The sequence below is a fragment of the Crocuta crocuta genome, unplaced genomic scaffold (genome assembly GCF_008692635.1).
Source record: "Crocuta crocuta isolate KB4526 unplaced genomic scaffold, BGI_CrCroc_1.0 scaffold64, whole genome shotgun sequence".
NCBI lineage: Eukaryota > Metazoa > Chordata > Mammalia > Carnivora > Hyaenidae > Crocuta > Crocuta crocuta.
Window position 1 is genome coordinate 13,535,544 of NW_027530640.1, and position 20,940 is coordinate 13,556,483.

Below are 20,940 nucleotides of genomic sequence, written 5' to 3' on the forward strand. Positions count from 1 at the left end.
ATACAGCCCACAGCAATCAAAAGACACCTGCCTCATCTACTGAGATGACAGACAGGCTAATGCCCTGTTCTGGGTCATCACCCCACACCATTTCATGCAGGAATCTACAATGAAGGTCTCATGTATCTTGAACCCAGTCCATGAAAGGATATTCCATCTCCATTCTAATGTCATCCAACCGTCCCTTCAGGTCATAGGAATCCTCTTCCCCTTGCTCATCAAACACATTTAGTTGCACTCTCATATCATCATTTTCAATCTCTCGAAGCTCCTGTCAATGACGAAGGTACAAGTCAGGGAACCCAGAAATATCCTATGCCAGCCAGAAACCCAAGCCCTTCAACCTGGTTCTTAAACTGAAAGCAAAAGTGATCCCAGAGATGACTGAGCTATCAGAACAGGCAGCAGGCAGCCCAGCCTGTCTAATGAAGAGCTGCATCTCACCTGCAACACCTGATGCAATCCCAAGCGCATCAGTTCACTGCGGATGTGAACTCGGAAGTCAAGTTCTTCAGCTGGTGTGATGAGGGCATTAATCAGCTGTAGGCATCCCACCTAAAATAAGCAAATTCGGCAGCTATGTCATTGTAATGTGCTAGAGATCAAGATTCCAATGTCTTTACATGAATGCTGAGGACCCCAAACATAACACAGAAGATGCTTGGTACAAAACTACAAGAACAACGTTCTGCTGGCGCCATTTAGACCGGATGTGAGCCCAGGTCTGGGGAGCTCAGAGGTCTAAACGCTTCCAGAATTTGATGGTAAACTCTGTTCTAGGCCTTGGCTTGCCTAGCAGGTAAAGAGACAGCATGCCCTTTTGCCAGCTCATAAGGAGAGCCGCTCTCTCTCTGCCTTGTTAGAGAGCAAATCCTAGATTATAAAATATATACAGGCACACCTCATTTCATTACACTTCACTTTACTGCAGTGTTCTATATAGTGCATTTTTTACAAACTGAAGGTCTGTGGCAATAGGAATTAACTTAAATAGTTAAGTTTATCAGTGATAATTTTCCAATAGAATTTGCTCACTTCTTATCTCTGTCATGTTTTGGTAATCAGAATATTTGAAACTTTTTCATTATTATTTTATTTGTTATGGTGATCCGTGATCAGGGATTTTTGACTCACTGAAAGCTCATATAATAGCATTTTTTGACAATAAAGTATTTTTTAATTAAAGCATGTACACTGTTCTTGTAGACATAATGCTATTGCACACTTAATACACAACAGTACAGAGTAAACATAGCTTTTATATGCATGCACTAGGAAACCAAAAAATTCATTTACCTCACTTTATTGACCTATTTGTTTTACTGTAGTGTTCTGGTACCAAACCTGCAGTACCCCTGAGGGATGCCTATACCTGGGAACCATTCCATGTGTTCTGTTAAAACATCAAATGAACTTAAGTCCTTCTATCTTGATTTCTATTCTTAGGTACAGTTTTGGAGGATATACTTGCCTTGAGTGCAATGGAGGTCCCACTTTTTAACCCATCCAACAATGGCTGGAAGCGCTCCACTTCATCCATCTCAGCTCTTTCTGTCATTGCCTCCAAAACTCTTTCATTCCTGCCCAGGAGAAAGGAAAGGGAGAGAAATGCCCAGGTGCCCTGACATACACAGGCACAACAGGTAGGTTATACAGTGGCACAGATCAGTTAGAAAAAGAACATTATCAAGCCCAGATTTCCATTTTTATTCTCATCACCTAGCGCAGGAGCCAGAATCTGCTGAAAGCTAAGAATCATCTCCTTAGAAAAATGTATTCCCTAAAAACTATTCCTAGACTCCTAACTATGAATACCAGATTAAGACACCTATTCTATGGAGTATAAACTAGTACCACTTTTGGAGGGGTATTTAATAGTTATTGGTTTTTAATGAACTTAACATTTGACTTACTTTGGAAACTTACCCAATATAAATGCATAAAAGCAAAAAAATATACTTACAAAGATGTTCATTATGGCATCATTTTTAATAGTAAAACTTATCACCTAGAGCAGGGGCCAGAATCTAAGAAGAAAAAATGTCTACCTAAAAAGTAGCAATGGGGGAACCATTAAATAAATTGTGAGACATATATCATATGGAATTCTAAACAGCCACTAAAGATAATAAGGTAGATCTACAAGTACCCACAGAGACAAAATGTCCAAGATCAACTGTTAAATTAAAAAAAAAAAAAAAAGTAAAAAGAAATGAATGGTATCATTTTGTTTGTATTAACCCAAAATAAAAATCCTTCCTATGCATGGGATTTTTTTTTTTTTTTACAAAAAGTCACATCTTTCATTAGTTCTAAGATATCATCTTTTGGAGTGGCATAAAGTATCTCAGAACCAAGGAAATACAATATATTTGTGCTAGAAAAAAATTAAATGAGATTGTACCAAGCCATTAATAATGGCTAACCCTGCAGAATAGATTTACTAAAGGGATGAGGCTGTTAAATTTTACTTTGTGTTTCTATATTGTTTGAATTTAAGAAATAATGTTGTGTTACTTCTGAATTAAAAAAGAAAAGTAAAAGCAAGCTTTGTCCCAGATGATACACACGTTAATGAAGATCTAGGAGATGCTCTGCTAACCCACTGATATAACCAGCAATACACTGAGGATAGTGCTACACACTTTTTTTTTCATTTTTTAAAAAAAATCTATATATTTGGAGAGAGAGAGACAGAAATGTGAGTGGGGGAGGAAAAGAGAGAGTGTGAGGCACAACATTTGAAGCAGGCTCTGAGCTGCCAGCACAGAGCCTGATGCGGGGCTTGAACTCACGAACCATGAGATCATGACCTGAGCCAAAGTCAGATGCTTAACTGACTAAGTCACCCAGGCATCCCCAACAGTCTTTCTTAAACATTAAGATTCGCAATGTTGAGGCGGCTGGGTGGCTCAGTCAGTTAAACATCCAACTCTTGACTTTGGCTCAGGTCATGATCTCATGACTCTGGAGTTCGAGACCCCCATCAGGCTCTGCACTGATACTGTGGAACCTGCTTGGGGTTCTCTCTCTCTCTCTCTCTCTCTCTCTCAAAAGAAATAAACTTAAAAAAAAATTCACAGTGTTCACATCTTCAAAGAGATACGGTCTTATTAGTATTTAAAACAAAGTGGACACCCAGTCAATTTTCCTCTAGACTAGGGAAGATGGTAGAAAAGAGAATGGTGGAGAAACAACACAGTCACATACATGTCCTCTGGCTGGGGCAGGATACAAAGAGCAGAAAGCAGCTTAGCTGCATCAATCATCATGTTGGGAACAGCAGGATCCATGGCTCTGACCAGCAGCAGGATTCCTTCTTCTGTTTCCAGCATGGTCTTGATTCCAAACTAGTAGGACAAGAACAGAGAAGGGAGGCTAAATGTGACAGCAACTAACCAAGGACAAAGTTAGGGTTGTTACAGGTTGAATGGTGGTCCCCCTAAATTCCTTTGGTGAAGTCCTAATCCCCAGGACCTCAGAATGTGACCCTACATGGAAATAGGGTCATTGGCAGATATAATTAGTTAAGTTACAACAAGGTCATACTAAAGTAAGGTGGACTCTTAATCCAGTATGACTACTGTCTTATAACAAAGAGACATGTGGGACACATGCGCACACAGGAAAAACACTCTGTGAACATGAAGGCAGACACTGGAGTGATGCATCTGAAAGCCACAGAATGCCAAAGATTGCCAGCAAGCCACCAGAAGCCAGGAGAGAGGCATGGAACATACTCTCCTTCACAACCCTTGCAGAAGGCCTCAATCCTGCTAACACCTTGATCTTGGATTTAGAGCCTCCAAGAACTGTGAGAGAGTAAGTTTCTCTTGTCAAATACAGTTTAGTCCAGTTTATAGTACTCTGTGTAGCAGCCCTAGCAAACTAACACAAGGGTAGAACTTTCCTGAGCTAAATAGAGATAGGCAGAGCAAAATAGTTTTGTATTACATCCAACACAATTCTAGTCTTCAAGAACAAAAATCTTTAATTCTTTTATTTCTTTTTAATGCTCACTCCCACTAATGGAGTAAATTAATTATAAAAAAATTAAACAATGAGGGAGAGCCTAGGTAGCTCAGTCAGTTAAGTGTCCAACTTCGGCTCAGGTCATGATCTCATGGTTTGTGAGTTCGAGCCCTGTGCTGGGCTCTGTGCTGACAGCTTAAAGCTTGTAGTCTCCTTGAGATTCTGGGTCTCCCTCTCTCTCTGTCCCTCCCCCCCACTCATGCTTTATCTCTATCAAAAATAAATATAAAAATTATTTTATTAAAAATTAAAAATTTAAAAATCTAAAAAATAAAAAAAATTAAACAATGGGGAAGACAGATCTGCACTCAGAAGCAAACAACTGTGAGATCCCGGAGTTTAAGTACTAAACAGACAGGGGCACCTAGATGGCTCAGTCAGTTAAGCATCCATCTGTGGGTTTCAGTTCAAGTCATGTTCTCATGTTTAATGAGTTTGAGCCCCGCATCAGGTTCTGCACTGACACCATGGAGCCTGCTTGGGATTCTCTCTCTCTCCCTCTCTCTCTCTGCCCCTCCCTCCCTTGTTTGCTCTCTCAAACAAACAAACAAACCTCAAAAATAAATTTAAATACTGAACAAGGAAAAAAAACCAAAGAAAGATTCTAGGGTAAAACAGTCTGAAAAACAAACAAATAACCTTCCCAAAACAAATACTGACCAGGAAATTCAAGAATTAGCAAAACAAAGTATAAAAAGGGGAAGGAAAGGAAGCCTACCTTCTGAAACAGAAATCAGAACTGGGGGAAAAATAGTCCATAGAAACATACTTATTTGGCAATGAAAATGTTCCAATACTAAAAAGGAACACTCCAAGTCTTTTTTTTTTTTTAATGTTTTATTTATTTTTGAGAGAGAAGACAGAGACAGCATGAGCAGGGGAGGGTCAGAGAATGAGGGAGACACAGAATCCGAAGACAGGCTCCAGGCTCTGAGCTAGCTGTCAGCACAGAGCCCGATGCAGGGCTCGAACCCATGAACCGTGAGATCATGACCTGAGCCAAAGTCGTACGGTTAACCAACTGTGCCACCCAGGCACCCCAGGAACACTCCAAGTCTTAAACCTCCCATTCCTAGGTCCTTTTTGAGTTTGCTGATAGAAAAGAAAGAACAGGGGTCATGATGGAGGTTGGAATGAGAATGGGAAAAATCTCACCTTGTTGTTCATAAAAGCTTTCAGGCAACGAATGATCTCATGCTTGTTACGGTTATCGTAGCCTCTGTGTGTAGAAAACAAAATCAGTGAACTCCCTTTATTCTATACTCCTCTCCCATTTGACTTTTCAATCTTGCAAACAAGGGTCTTCAAGACATTCCCAATTAGTAGCTGAGTAAGTTCTAGCACACAGCTCTTTGCCCTGAAACACTGGCAGAAACAGGTAGCTGAAGAGAGATTGCCACCATCAGACCTTTGGTTAATCCTGCAATCCAGGAACTTAGTACTACATTAAAATCTTCTGTTTAACTCCCTCTAGGCTTCTAATTGCTAAACTCCATTAGGATAACCTCCCAGCTACTACTGTTTGCCTCACTACTTCCAAGGTTTCAGGCTTGTACATTCAGGAGGTATAGGCCTGGTGTTTTGTTCTGGAAAGATCCCAGGTAGTAGAGAACTCCCTGTGGGTCAGGCTGGCTTCAAGGTAGCCTATGACAGTCCAAGGTATCTCCAGAACTATCCCAACCCTGAAGACTGTCATAATGCCAGTCCCAAACTCATCAAGTGTATTCTAAGACTTTCTAATGGGATACAGCCAGACCAGGTCCCAGGGGAGCTCTGGATGAACTCCGACCCCACTTGCAGATTGGGTAGTTATGCTGCGAGACCCACAATCTTATGTGTTATCCACCATTCCTCTCCCATTTCCTGCACCTGGAATCATCCCTCATCCTCTAGTTTGCCCTAGGTAAACCTTGTTCTCAACTAATAGCATATTCTCCTGGTCCACAACTTCTCATTTTACTGCCATTTTCTCCTTTACAGCATACAGCCAAGTCCCCCACTACCTTCCACTGGGAAGATGTCAAAACTTCTAAGTCCTCACCCAGGAGTCTCCTCTTTCTCATCATGGAGTCGTTTAAGGATGTCCAATAAAGAGGTCAGGCCCTCAGCACCAAACGTTTGCACCCAGCTGTAAGGAACAGACAGAGACAATGCAGTATCAAACCAAAGCAATCGATAATTGCCCAAATTCTACCCAGCAACTCTTTAGTCCCAATCCAGAATTCTCAGACATGCTGATTACACCAGTAAACCCTAACCTTGGGCTCTTACTATTGCTACCACTTCAGAATCCTCACCTGACAGGGTTGTTGTTGAGAGAGACACGAAGGGACTCTAGGCAGCTGAGCAGAGGCATATCCCGCAAGCCTGACCTCAATTCCTGAATGTACATCATAGCAGACCTAGAACTCTCCTTCTGGCTCATGCCCTAGATGGAGCATATGGAGAGATCAGTCAACACTGGACCCAATCACCAAATGGACTAGAATTAGTCATTACATTTTGAGTAGCAAGGCAGACACACATCATAAATACTACCAAACTCTGCAAGACTCAGAACTTCCCAACCCATTCCCCATACACGTCATGAAGATTGAATCAGGCAAAAAGTATGTTAAGAATGATAACTCAAATGAGAGTAAAACATGAATAGGCTTATATGACAGAATAAAAGACTGATAAAGACACACAATATTCTAAGAAACTCATAAAACAAACAGGTCCAAGATGAGGGCAGGGTGTCCCATATGATGGGTACCTGCCCTAGGACTCACAGCCTTAGAGGTATGCAAGTATTGGGACACCATCTCTCTCTTGATGATAATGTCCTTCTCCCTCAAAGGTTGTTGTTTCTCCTCATTAAGGTTCATATCCAGCTAGTAGAGGGAGGAAAGAAAAAGGGGGGGGGGAAATGCATCAAATTCCTTACAAGTTTTCAGTGTTTAATATTTAGTATACTTAGTGAGACACATTAAATAGTTACTGAATAAGTAAGTTTTCCTGGTCCCTTGAGGTTTAAGCTATTACCACATATGAAAATTCCTCTGGGATAAATGTTAATGGTTAACATTTTAGTTAATCATAATGGTTAAATTCCTGCCAACACTTTTTTTCCCTAACAAAAATGGGCTCTTAAAATAGATGAAAAATTATTTTTATTATTGAAAGAAAAGGACACATACTTGTTCTGTACTTGGAATGGATCTTAAAAACCTTGTCTAGATGACTGGCATCATCCAAACACCCACAAGATGTGCACCACTCAGGCATAAACACCCTTTCCCCCCTGGTTAATTCAGTCCCTGTACAAACTTCTATGAAGAAAGAACTAGAAAACTCTGATAAAGCCCCTCAAGATATAACTTGTGTGTATTATTGAAGAAAAGGCTCTGCTTGAGCCTACTACATGTATAGCCATGTGTCTGAGCCCAGAACCTTGATGAGCATTGTTTAACCCAACAAGTCCAAAACCTTATTTGAAATGGGGAAAGGGTATGGGGGAAAGTGGATACATTCTATTTCTTCTCTCTCCGCTATGTGTGTGAGTGAGACAGAGAGTGAGAGTGAGAGAGAGAAATACTAATTTGATGCCTCAAAATAGTAATACTAATGTGATGTTTTTCTGACTCAATTCCTGGTGCTTTTTTTCTCCTCTTACAGATCAACTGGATACAGAAATTGCAAAGTAGATGGCCTTCAGCTTGAATCAGATCCCAAAACATAGTATATTCTGCTTGGCTAGCTCAACATTTTAAATTTGGAAGACGTCATATAAAAATACAGAATTCTAGCATCATAGGATGCAATCATCAAATTTCAGATTGTGGGTAACTCTAGAGGTCAAATAATTTTTTGTAGTGATAGCAAGGATAAAACAGAGGGACAAAAACACGTAATGAAATAAAACTTAGAAGAACATTCATACAATGGACCTAACTTGGAATTGTGATTGGAGTGAACAAATGGTTTTTTTTTAACTTTTTTTTAACATTGTTTATTTATTTTTGAGACAGAGAGAAACAGAGCATGAGTGGGGGAATGGTAGAGAGAGAGGGAGACACAGAAGCCAAAGCAGGCTCCAGGCTCTGAGTGTCAGCACAGAGCCTGATGTAGGCTTGAACCCACAAACTGTGAGATCATGACCTGAGCCGAAGTTGGATGCTTAACCGACTGAGCCACCCAGGTGCCCCACAAATGGTTTTCTAAAAAATGACCTAACTGGTGAAATCTGAATACTGTGGAAATGTGAAAGCTAGCTATGATAGCTGATGCTATGAAAGAATTACTGTTTTTCAAAAACTGAAGATTTCTGGCTTCCTTAGAAAAACACAAGTATCTGGCACTACGGAGTTAGCATTTCCAACTGGAATGCTGCACAACCTACTGGCACTGAATCGTGGCTGGCCTTCCTAACAGGCCCCAAGTCCTTTTGCATCCAACTACATTCCCCACTCCTCTTCATCATCTGCTCTCTGGTCCAACTTATTCCTGCCAGCTCCCTGGCCCCAAAGACATGTAAATTGGCAGTCCAAGCCCACTGATTGGGTGTTTACTATACACCAGGCCCTGTGTTAAGAATTTTGAGCCCATGCTGTTAATTAAATGAGGTCTGCTGCTAGTGTTTATTTGAATCTAAAATCATATATCCAGGCAATATACAGGTCTTCTGAAACCTTAGAAGCAAGTACTCAAAACTTTCCAAGACCGAGCACTAGTGGACATTCACTGAGTGTCCTGCTTACTAAGTGTTCCTCACTGAGGACAGGAAATTAAGTCACATCTGTGTACTTCATTACACAACTGGCCTCAACCATAATTTTTAAAGGTCTTCTATTAACTGTAGCATCAGTTTTCTCTTTCCAAATTCACCACTAAATAGAAGACCTTCAGCAAATGATGCCTTTCCATTCCTCAGTCTCTTCTGTAAGATGCTTTGTGAAACATTACCTACCCTGGCTAACCCAAAGGTAGTCTCCACACTACCACGAGTTGGTCCACTTACCTTACATCTTTGTGGCTAACAAAATGCTGGGCAGGACATTAACAAGGTGGTCAATGATCAGATATTTCTAAGCCTAACTCATTGATTCCAATCTCATGGGCTGGTGCTTGTAAATTTACTCCCTTTGTAACAGAACTGTTATTAAGAAGTTCTCTGTTAGGGTGCCTGGGTGGCTTAGTCAGTTAAGCCTCTGACTTCAGCTCAGGTCATGATCTTGTGGTTTGTGAGTTCAAGCCCTGAATCGGGCTCTGTGCTGACAGCTCAGAGCCTGGAGCCTGCTTCCGATTCTGTGTCTCCCACTTTCTCTGTCCCTCCCTTGCCCCTCCCCTGCTCACTCACGTGCATGCGTGGTCTCTCTCTCTCTCTCGCTCTCTCTCACACACACAAACATTAAAAAATTTAAAAATAAAATAAGGCCATTGCATCTGAAACATGGTTTTGGCAGTGAGATTGGGAGCTGAGGGGTGGTTNAAAAAAAACTTAAAAAAAAAAACCTCTGTTAAGCCTGAAACTTTTTGTAATTAAGGGCTAATTAAGGAGGGGGTGGAAGGGGTAAAATGATTGGGTAACTCAGTCAGTTAAGCGTAGGTCTCTTGATTTCAGCTGAGGTCATGATCTTGTGGTTGTGGAATCAAGCCCATGCTGTCACTGCAGAGCCTGCTTAGAATTCTCTCTCACCCTCTCTCTCTCCACCCCTCCATCTCCCATCCTACACTTTCTCAAAATAAAGACTTAGGGGGGAAAAAGTGCTCATTAAGGGAGATCATGCCCAAAAGAGTGCCCATAAATGCATTTTCAGAAACCAACACAAAACAATGCTTTGGGGTGGGAAACTTACCAGCATCTGTTCAAAGAGTACTAGAACTTGCTCATCTGAAACATCCTGCAACGACTGTGCTGTGGGATCATCCCCGTACGATGCAGAAGAATTTCTATGAGCAGAATTGGGCTTTTCCTTCTCCTTTTTAATTCTCATGCTGGTAAACCTCTCCAGCTGAGAAAAAGAAAAAAGTATTAGCGGTTACCGATTTTCATTTACACAACAATCCACACACCAAGTAGCCAACTCTCCAGCTTCTTATATGTGCAAGGGTCCTCTGATTTGTGAGCACTTCAAGGGTCTTCTGACATGGAGGTACCCGGGTGGCTAGGCTGGTTAAGTGTCTGACTCTCGGCTTCGGCTCAGGTCATGATCTCATGGCTTGTGGGTTCAAGCCCCATGTCGTGCTCTGCGCTGACAGTGCAGAGCTTGCTTGGGATTCTCTCTCTCTCTCTCTCTCTCTCTCCCCCTCTGCCTTCCCTTGCTCATTCACTCTCTCTCTCTCTCTGAAAATAAACTTAAAAAAAAAAAAAGGTCTTCTGACATGAAAAAAGAAATCTTGCATCTAATTTAGTATACTGACTCTGTACTTTCACTTTCATCCAAAGATAAGAGGTGTGAAGTATTGAGATTTAAAACCTCTTTAAAATGAGAAAACTTTGTTCTTAAGCTCTCCTGCCATTCCTAAGCCCTCTAGCAGCAAAGAATACAGTGTACTTCAGGGATATACAAGCCACCTCTCTGCCAACCAAAGATTCATGAACCATTCCCCAAAGCTCAAATACAGATGCTCAAATCAAAGAGCCACCAATTGGCCGCAGTTTGTTAGCTCCACCTGTTTGAAAGTAAAAGTTAAGTATCTGCAAGCACTGTGGGACTTCAAGTGATAGGGGTTGTATCCAGAGTGCAAGTCAGTTATGAATTTAAAGAATGTGCCTACCCTTGGAAACCAATGAAATGTCCCAGGGAAATGCATGCAATGGGCCAAACACAGAGCACAGAGTTAGGAAAAAGCTTTGGAAGGTTCTGAGAATAGAGCCAGTATCATCATTTCAAGTTATAGAAAGTCAGTTATGACAACTGGTTAAGTATCACAGTGGAGGAAATGAACATGCTAGAACATGCACATGCTGAACAAAATTTCCTTACCTCATCTGCCATGAGCCTCTTCAGAGTCTAGGAAACAGGAAAAAGGAGGGAGAAGAAAGAGAAGACAGATCAGTGAAATTCCAGGAAATGTCCCAAACACCAGATGGATTGGGGGGAAAAAGAATAAGGTGAAAGGATCTAAGTCACTTTCCACAAGCTAAAAGATTTTAGCCAACTGTTCCTTAGCACATTCCCTTAGCTAAGAGGCATCAATAATTTTAAGATCACNGGGGGTGGGAGTAGAGAACTGCAAAGACTCAATCCGATGACCAATACACCTATGAAACAGGCTCAGCATTATTAGTAAACAAGGAGATGTCAACTAAAACCACAAGGATATGGCTTTCCACTCTTAAGATTGGTAAACATTTTCATGTCTGTCTAGTTGTAGAGCAGCGAGTTTCATACTCTGTCAGTGGGAATGTTAATTCCTTTGACCACTTCAGAAAATAGCAAGGCATTATCTAGTAAAGTTAAATATGCGTATATACAACTCAACACATCCATTTCTATAAATCTACCCTGCAGAAACTTGTATGTATGTACCAGGATAACAAGAATGTTCACAGCAACACCAACGTACTTAAAACAGAGAACAATCCCAAGAGCCATCAAGGGTAGAAGAGATACCATGTATCTGTGGAGAACAATTATACAGAGAAATTAAATGAGCTTACAACTACTTACAAACATTAAAACTGAATTTGTTATTTCATTTATTTTCAGTTTTAAAACATTACACTATATTATTTAGGATGTAAAATTATAAAAGGAATGATGATCACAAATGTCAAAACAATGCTTACTTGGGATGAGAGGGCGAGCTGCGACTGCAGAAGGGGAAAAGGGGACTTCCAAGGGGCTCACAATATTCTATTCCTTCACATTGATGATGGTTACATGAGTGTTTGATTTCAGTATTCTGTTTTATGTTCTCTTCTATGTACATGCCACACTGAAAGGAAGGAAGCAAGGAAGGAAGGAAGGAAGGAAGGAAGGATGGATGGACGGAAAAGAACAAGCAGGGTGGTAAAGTAGGAATTCTTTGCCCTAATACTTAATTTAAACCATTACTTCTTTTTGCTCATGTTATTAAAAGACTATATATAGTAAATGCCTCTAGACTAACCTTTCTCAACTAAACTAGTTCTATCCTTGCCACAAAGCTATTTTACTAATATTTTTATGGTATTTTTATGGACAAGAAAAATCTGTACCATTATGTTCATGCACCCCATGCCAGAGTTGAGTTAAATCCGGTGTAAACTGTGAATCTTAACCTCCACTCAGTGCTAATCACATATCTGAAGCTGTTAAGAACCTGGCTCAGCATCAATGGAATTTAAAATTACTTTGTGTATGCTGTTTACTGGGGACTGAAGGTAGAAGGATGGGGAGGCAGACAGCAACACCCAAGGAGACTAATAGTTCCTTCTGTCACCACCCTTAGTTACCTGGCACTTGTGGAAACAAGGTACAAAAAGGATGAATATGTACAATTTAGATTGCCATTGCCACAGTTAAACTTATTTGCACCTAGAACAGTTGCTTCTAGGATCTTGTCCTCCAAACTCTAAATGTTCCTAAGAACCAATTAATAAATCTCAACAATTCTGGGATGGATGTAACATAGGTAAGAGAACTTGGGTCTAATGAAACAGTGCCAGCTTGAGTGCTCACAGCTACAGGTCAAAGTTAAAGAAAGGGAAACCAGCAACCTGTTCCTTCTGCCTACAGACTTTTATTTCCTCTCTGCTCATTCCTACTAACGCTATGTAAGTTTATGGCATTATCATCTCTTGCTTGACTTATAGCAATAGCTTCCTAATTGATCTTCAGTCCTGTCTACCCCACACCAAATTCATTATCCATACTACATCCAAGAGTAATCTTTCTAAAATGCCACACTGTCCATGGTATTTCCTCACTGAAAACCCTTCAATGGCTCCCTACTACCCTCAGGTTAAAATCCAAATTCCCTAGGACATTTCTACCTGTCTTCTCTCCCTCAACTCATCTCTTGCAAACCCTTGACTTCAAAATATCTTCTAGGCATCCTGAACTAGTTGCAGATTCACAAATAGATCATGCTGTCTCACCACCCCAGACTTCCCCTAGGCTGCTCCTTACCTCAGTCTAGACTGTGCTCTCAAGGCTATATCACACAGGCCCTGGAGAATACCACCTCCTCTAATTGGACAAGTACTTCTCCTTATGTTTCCACAGTAATAGGTACTTATCTGTCTCATAGCACTACTTGTGGATTACAACTGTCTCTTGACTGTCTGTCTCCTCTACCCCTTTCCAGACGAAGTTCCTTCAGGGCAGAGTCTGAGACTTAGTCATTATATATCCTATGAACAAATACCACAATCTGGGGCTGCTTTCCTAAAATACCAAACCCTGAAGAAGTTCTCAAATCTATTCACCGTGTCAATGAAAAATCTGAAGCCCTGACAGGTAAAGTAAATCATGGAAGTCACATGATCAGCAACAAGCTGGGTATGAACTCTAGTCTCCAGATTCCAAAGCCCAAAATCTTCACATTCTCCAAATTCTTGTGTCTTGTTCCCACTTAAAGTCCACTAACTCTTGACTTACATACAAAAGTAAATATAGCCTTTCATAAGAATAAAGATACCACTTTTTTTCCTTGATTTCCTTGGTGCATTAGAAAGAGATTTACTGACTTAAAAAAATTAACCATGTTTTTAGTGGTCAGTTTGAGTAAGAACAGCAAAACTGATGCATGCAGGATCAAAGCTGCACTTCCTCAAAATTTCCAACAGAGGGCAGCAACTACTAGGAAAGTGAATCATCCTACAGCAAAAATCAGCTTCAGAACCCAACAGAACACCCAAACAGCAAGCTCAATTCAATTACTGAAATGGAACCTGCTGCTACACTATACTGAGGGTGTATGGTTTACTGACTTAATACTACATGTGTTTTCCTTACAAATCCTATGTATACAGTGTTTACTAACAGTAAGCTTTGCTCTGTGTTTTCATTATATCATTAGTTGTTTTGTGGACTCTCTGAGATACAGAACAAGAAATTTCCGGATCATAAACATTATAAATGACTAAACATAGTGGAGTGCAGAAAGATAAATGCTGCTGCTGGAGCTGTATTTGCGGCTTACACCTCAAATGTCCAAGCTTTTTCATTAGGTTCTCTAATCACCCTACCTGCTTCTCCTCTCAACATTCTCCTTACTTGCTGTCAATTCTCTTTGGCCCTGAACCAAGCCCTTACTCTCCTAGCCTGCTGGCACTCAATACTTCATCTTCCTGTCCTTCCTAATGAGTCTTCCCCTAAAGCCTTTAACCATAAATATAGATACTGAAAGGGGTGCCTCGGTGGCTCAGTCAGTTGAGCATCCGACTTCAGCTCAGGTCACGATCTCATGGTTTATGGGTTTGAGCCCCACATTGGGTTCTGTGCTGCAGCTCAGAGCCTGGAGCCTATTTCAGATTCTGTGTGTCCCTCTCTCTCTCTGCCCCTCCCCTGCTCATGTTCTGTCTCTGTCTCAAAAATAAATAAACTTTAAAACAAAAAAACCCAAAAAACAAAAAACAAATATAGATACTGAAAGAAGCATAGATACTAAATGAAATATTTTATAATATCCAAGTGTGCTCATGAATACAGATTAATAGGAACTACTAGATAAAAGTTCCTAGTATCTCCCCTTCTTAAAACCCTTCTGAATCTACAGGGGTAAAACAAAAACAAAAACAAAAACAAACTTTTACCCCGCGGTGGGCTCTGTGCTGTCAGCTAGGAGCCTGGAGCCTGCTTCAGAATCTGTGATTCCCTCTCTCTCTGACCCTCCCCGGCTCAAGCTCTGTCTCTCAAAAATAAAATAAACATTGGGGCGCCTGGGTGGCTTAGTGGGTTAAGCGTCTCCGACTTTCGCTTAGGTCATGATCTCGCGGTTCATGGGTTCGAGCCCAGAGCCGGGCTCTGTGCTGACTGCCAGCTCAGAGCCTGGAGCCTGTTTCAGAGTCTGTGACTCCCTCTCTCTCTGACCCTCCCCTGCTCACGTTGTCTCTCTCTCTCTCTCTCTCTCCTAGAAATAAATAAAAACATTTTTAAAAAATTAAAATAAAATAAAATAAAGATTAAAAAAATTAAAAAAGAAAAAAAAGAAGCACTTAGATGATTGGTAGATGCTCCCATCCCCCACTCCTCCTGGCCCAGACCACTGGGAGAGTACCCTCCCTCACTCCATTTTGAGTGGTGAAAGAGAGAGAGCGAGCGCACGTGACAGCGAGCACATGTGCCCATGCATGCAAGAGAGGCGAGAGATAAAATCTGAAGCAGGCTCTGCACAGACAGTATCATTAGCTTGGAGCCGGATTCAGGGCTGGATCCCACCAACTGCAAGATCAAGAGTCTGGTGCCCAATGGATGGAGCCACTCAGGTGCCCTTGGAAGTTTTATTCTTACAACAGAGTAAAACAGGGTCTGTGATTGGGAGATGCCAGGCACTGCTGTGGGCAGGAATTCTACACCAAGAAGAAGAGTATATTAATCTATGCATATTACAACTGAGACACCTAGCACCTTCCCCCTTAAAGTTTCTCAGAACCCCAGCAGACTGGCCCTCACCCTTGAGGTGTTAAATTGGTAGACTCTTCTCTGGGAATTGAAAAATGACCTACAACTCCTGACACAGTCTAGGTAGATCACTCTGAAACTCTGTAGTCTAATATGGTAGCTACTACCCCACATGTAATAATTTAGCACTTTTAACGTTGCTAGTATGCCTGAGGGAAGAATTTTAAATTTTACTTACTTTTAAATAAATTTAAATTTAAAAACTCGTATTTCATTGTTATTGTTAAACTAAAGTATGTTTGGAATATTCTGGGCATGTGAATCTACTTTCACCTGTAAAATTTTATAAAGTCTAAATATACCTCAAACACTGGAGTCCAACAACTTAATATTTAAAAGAGAATATAAAACATCTCATTAATAATTTTATATTTATGACATATTGAAATATTTTTATATATTGGATTACATAAACTAGTATTATTACAATTAATTTCACATGTTTCTGTTTGCTTTTTCTTTACGCTTTTTTCTGTAGCTGCCAGAGAATCTGAAGTTACATATGGAACTCACATTATAGCTCTAGTGGACAGAGTTAGTCTACCATCAAGTGTACACTTAACAAACCTGTTCATCTAGAGTTTCCAATCAGTTAGTCCCCCATCCTTAAACATTAGCAGACAACTCAGTTTATCAGAGATTAGAGAAAAGCCAGGAATGAAAGACATACCAAAAAAAAAAAAAAAGCTACCTATCATATACAGACTATGCAAAAAGATTTTCAAAATCACTAGTATCCACAGAAGAGAACATAATGCCATTTTTTTTTAATGTTTTATTTATTTCTAGGAGAGAGACAGCATGAGCAGGGGAGGGTCAGAGAGAGAGGGAGTCACAGACTGAAACAGGCTCCAGGCTCTGAGCTGGCACTCAGCACACAGCCCGATGTGGGGCCCGAACCCACGAACCGCGAGATCATGACCTAAGCGAAAGTCGGACGCTTAACCAACTAAGCCACCCAGGCGCCCCAATATAATGCCATTTTAAAAAGAAACACTCAGAGGTAAAAGAACACGTAGAAGTTGAAGACAGAACAGAAATTCAAGAGAAAGCTCAATAGAATTAGAATATAAAAACTGAGGAATTCTCCCAAACAGTAGAGCAAAAAGACAGAGATGGAAAAATAAGAGAGCAAACATGAAATCAGTTTGGAAGGTCCAATATGCAAATAGGAGAAAACAGGGAAGCAAGTTACCCAAGAAATAATGTAGTATTTCCCAATACCCAAGGATAGGTCTCTGGCACAAAGGACAAAAACAGACCACACAAAGGGGTATTACAGTGAAATTCTAAAACACTAAATACAAACAACATTTTACAAGACTTGATAGAAAGGGAAAAAAAACTGGCCATATACAAGATAAACAGATTTACATTTTTATTTTTTTTTTTAATTTTTTTTTTTAATGTTTTTTTATTTATTTCTAGGAGAGAGAGAGAGAGACAGCGTGAGCAGGGGAGGGCCAGAGAGAGAGGGAGTCACAGACTGAAACAGGCTCCAGGCTCCGAGCTGGCAGTCAGCACAGAGCCCGACGTGGGGCTCGAACTCACGAACCGTGAGATCACGACCTGAGCGAAAGTCGGACGCTTAACCGACTAAGCCACCCAGGCGCCCCTGGATTTACATTTTTAAAATACATGAAAAGCTAGACAACAGGACAAGACCTTTAAAAAAAATGAAGAAAAATAATTTTAAACCTATAATTCTATACCCAATAAAACAATCAAATTTTGAGTTCAGAATAGATATTTTCAGAAACTCAAGCTTTCAAAATTTGTCCCCATGCAACTCAGGAAGTTATTGCAGGATATGCTCCATCAAAATGAGGGAGTAAATCAAGTAGGAGAAGACTTGAAACACATGAAAGAAGGGAAGGAAATCTCTAGGGCAAAGATTGGAGCTGACTCTTCTGTCCGACAGCACAATTAAAAGGGATCTATGGGAACTGAGCCAAACCGTCCAAGACTGTCATCACCATCATCCACTTTTGTTCTGAGCTTTTAAACTGACAACAACTGGTGAGGTGACCCATCCAGATGCTTGGCTTATTGGAACCACACGTTAATAATTTCTTCCCTTCCTTCCTAGCTCTATCTCCTGGACCTCAAGGGCATTCATTTTACCCCACAGAGTTTTTCTACTTTGACTTTTCCAGAAGAGCTAAAGTTAGCCATGGTGAGCTTACAAACAGAAAATACAAAGCACTGTACTCCCCTGACCATATTCTTTTTGGATATCTAGTATTTGACCCTCACTGTAGCCCAGCCAGATGCTCAACTATGGTGAGTTCCATGTTCCCTAGGCTTGGCTCACTGATACCCTCATAAGGAGCTCTTGTAAACTCTTCAGAGAGTCTAGAGTCAGACTATGAGTCCAAGACAGTACTCTGTGTATCTTCTCCTGGGAGCTTCCATCTGACAGTAGCAATACTGTCATTTACACACAGAGAGTAGGTTTTTACTTGTTACTCAAGTTTTATAATCATCTTTCATGTATTCAACTATTGATAGAAGCATTAAGAAAAAGAGAGACAACTGGCCCAAAGTGGAGTCACTTGTACTAAGCCCCACATCAGCAAATCAAGCCTTAATATCTAACCTAATTGCCGTTTCAGCCTCTCCCAGGAATGTCACCTTTAACCAGTTAATCTGGAATTATGTGATCAGCACTAGTGAGGCAATATGCACCATAGGCCCCCTACCTTCCCCCAAATGAAGGTGACCTTGGCTGAAACAATCAACTCTTTGTTAGACACCTCCTTTTTCCACTACCTTCTGCCTATAAAAGCCTTCCATTTTGCACAGCTCCTCAGAGCTCCTGATTTGCCAGATGAGATGCTGGCCATTTCAAGAATGAATGAAGAAAGCTAGTATCATCTTCAAATTTATTCAGTTGAATGTTGTTGATTAACAGCATAAAACATTGTATTTTTAATTTTTTAATGTTTCATTTCTGAGAGAGAGCGAGAGAGACAGACAGACAGACAGCGTGAGCAGGGCAGGGTCAGAGAGAGAGGGAGACACAGAATCTGAAGCAGGCTCCAGGCTCTGAGCTGTCAGCACGAAACTCAACAAAGGGCTTGAAACCACGAACGAACTGTGAGATCATGCCCTGAGCCGAAGTCGGATGGACACTTAACCGACTGAGCCACCCAGGTGCCCGAGCCCCGTGTCAGGCTCTGTGCTGACAGCCAGCTCAGAGCCTGGAGACTGCTTCAGATTCTGTATCTCCCTCTCTGACCCTTCCCTGCTCACACTGTCTCTCTGTCAGAAATAAAAAACATTAAAAAAAAAAATTAAAAAAAAACAACAACGTTTTATTTTAAAAAGAAGTAAGGGGCAGCTGCATGGCTTAGTCAGTGGGGCATCTGACTCCCACTTAAGTCATGATCTCACAGTTCATGAGTTTGAGCCCTGAATAGGGCTCTGTGCTGTCAGCCTAGGGTGTGCTTTGGATTCTGGGTCTTCCTCTCTCTCTGCTCCTAGCACTCTGTCTGTCTTAAAATAAATAAACATGAAAAATATTTTAAAAAAAAAGTAATAAAAAAAGGGGTGTCTGGCTGGCTCAATCATTAAAGCATGTGACTCTTGATCTTGGGGTTGTGAGTTTAAGCCCAAAGTTGAGTCCAGAGATTACTTTAATAAATAAGTAAAATTAAATGGAGTAAAAAAAAAAAATATTGCACAGAAACTTATTCAACAGAATTAGATGAGTAAATAAATTTCTAAAGGTCATTAGGTGGTACCCAAAAAGAACTCAACAAAATTGCATTTAATGAAATGACCTTCACCTCTCTAAAAGATACTTGGTGTTATCAAATCTTAATTAAATCAATACAGTTGCTCAGAGGTGTACCACATCAAAAGCAATAGCATCAAAAATAAATATACTTAAAAAATAAATACATTTGATTGGGTACTGAAATGAAAAGCTGTCCCCTCACTACCCCTTCCAGAGAATAATTCAAGGCTCTGATTCACTCACCACATCCTAATGCAATATGTGGTAAGATAAATCTTTTGGTTATCATCTACAGGAAACAAGAAGCTTCCTAGACACTTTACAGTTTGGTTTCTATGATTAACCAAAAACAAAAAAGTCCAAAGATGCCAATATGCCATATGAGGCCAAACTAATTAAATGACTTAATGAGTATGAAACATACCCTGATCAATTATTATAATAAATGCAAATGAACTATAAAAACTTCTTTTCCATACTGGATTTATTGTTATGGTAGTTATATCTATTAACACTTCAGTTTTTAAAAAGCAGGTGGACAGAACTCAACATTGCAGTCTTTTAGAGTTTCCCTGTTTGTTTGCCTAGCAACAAAACTGGCAATTTTTTAAACTCAAGGATATAAAAAAAAAAAGCATTCAAGAGACTGACCTCTATCCAATTTCCTGAATCTTTAACTTTTCTCACTCATCAGAAAAAGGGCATACAATTCTCAAACAATTCAGGATGGTCTCTTGGCACAAGATGTTCATGTAGCCAAACAAAAAGTAATTAGGTAGTGTCTTAGCAGCAGAGAGGTCAGCAGAGATCTAATGAAAGAATATGATTAAACTTTACTTTGAACAGAGTACATTACATAGCAGTAAGTGTTTCCCATTCCTACCATGGTGCTTCACAAGAACAGTTTATCACGATGTTAATCCCATGAATCATGTGGCTCGCATACAGGTAAATACAAACCTACAATTGCAAGCATGTACCTCAGTATGTTCTACATGCTTTGTTCAGGCTAACTTATTTAATTAAAAAAAACAAACTGTAACTGAAGTATAGATGACATACAGTATTAGTTTTAGATGTACAACACAGTGACTCAACAATTATATACATCATGAAATGCTCACCAAAGTAGTATAGTATTACTATATTCCCTACGCTGTACTTTTTATCCCTACGAGTTATTTTAGAACTGCAAATTTGTAATCTCCTTTACTCATTTTTCCCATTCCTCCACAACTCTCCCTCCACTTTAAAAAAAAAAATTGGGGGAGGGGTGCGCCTGGGTGGCTCAGTCGGCTGAGCATCTGAGTTCAGCTCAGGTCATGATCTCACGGTTCGTGGGTTTGAGCCCTGCGTCAGGCTCTGTGCTGGCAGTTAGCTCAGAGCCTGGAGCCTGTCTTCAGATTCTGTGTCTCCCTTTCTCGCTGACCCTCCCCTGCTCATGCTGTCTCTCTCTCTCTCTCTCTCAGAAATAAAACATTAAAATAAATAAAATTAAAAAAAATTTTTTTAAATTTTGTTCAGGCTAACTAATACCAGACAACTTGGCTAAATGCCTACCACCAGAAT

At 40.4% G+C, this 20,940-nt stretch overlaps 1 protein-coding gene across 1 annotated transcript in view; it reads right to left on the reverse strand.

The window, feature by feature from the left end:
• Nucleotides 1–20,940, reverse strand: part of DIAPH1 (diaphanous related formin 1) — a 97,942-nt gene that overhangs the window by 59,409 nt on the left and 17,593 nt on the right. The window contains exons 2-11 of the mRNA XM_077768819.1: nucleotides 11,004–11,030; nucleotides 9,873–10,028; nucleotides 6,807–6,908; nucleotides 6,330–6,460; nucleotides 6,074–6,160; nucleotides 5,188–5,251; nucleotides 3,211–3,350; nucleotides 1,472–1,580; nucleotides 445–555; nucleotides 153–271 (exon numbers count right to left, since the gene is read on the reverse strand). Of these exons, the coding sequence (XP_077624945.1) occupies nucleotides 153–271; nucleotides 445–555; nucleotides 1,472–1,580; nucleotides 3,211–3,350; nucleotides 5,188–5,251; nucleotides 6,074–6,160; nucleotides 6,330–6,460; nucleotides 6,807–6,908; nucleotides 9,873–10,028; nucleotides 11,004–11,030 (1,046 nt within the window). The remainder of the gene's footprint in view (nucleotides 1–152; nucleotides 272–444; nucleotides 556–1,471; nucleotides 1,581–3,210; nucleotides 3,351–5,187; nucleotides 5,252–6,073; nucleotides 6,161–6,329; nucleotides 6,461–6,806; nucleotides 6,909–9,872; nucleotides 10,029–11,003; nucleotides 11,031–20,940) is intronic.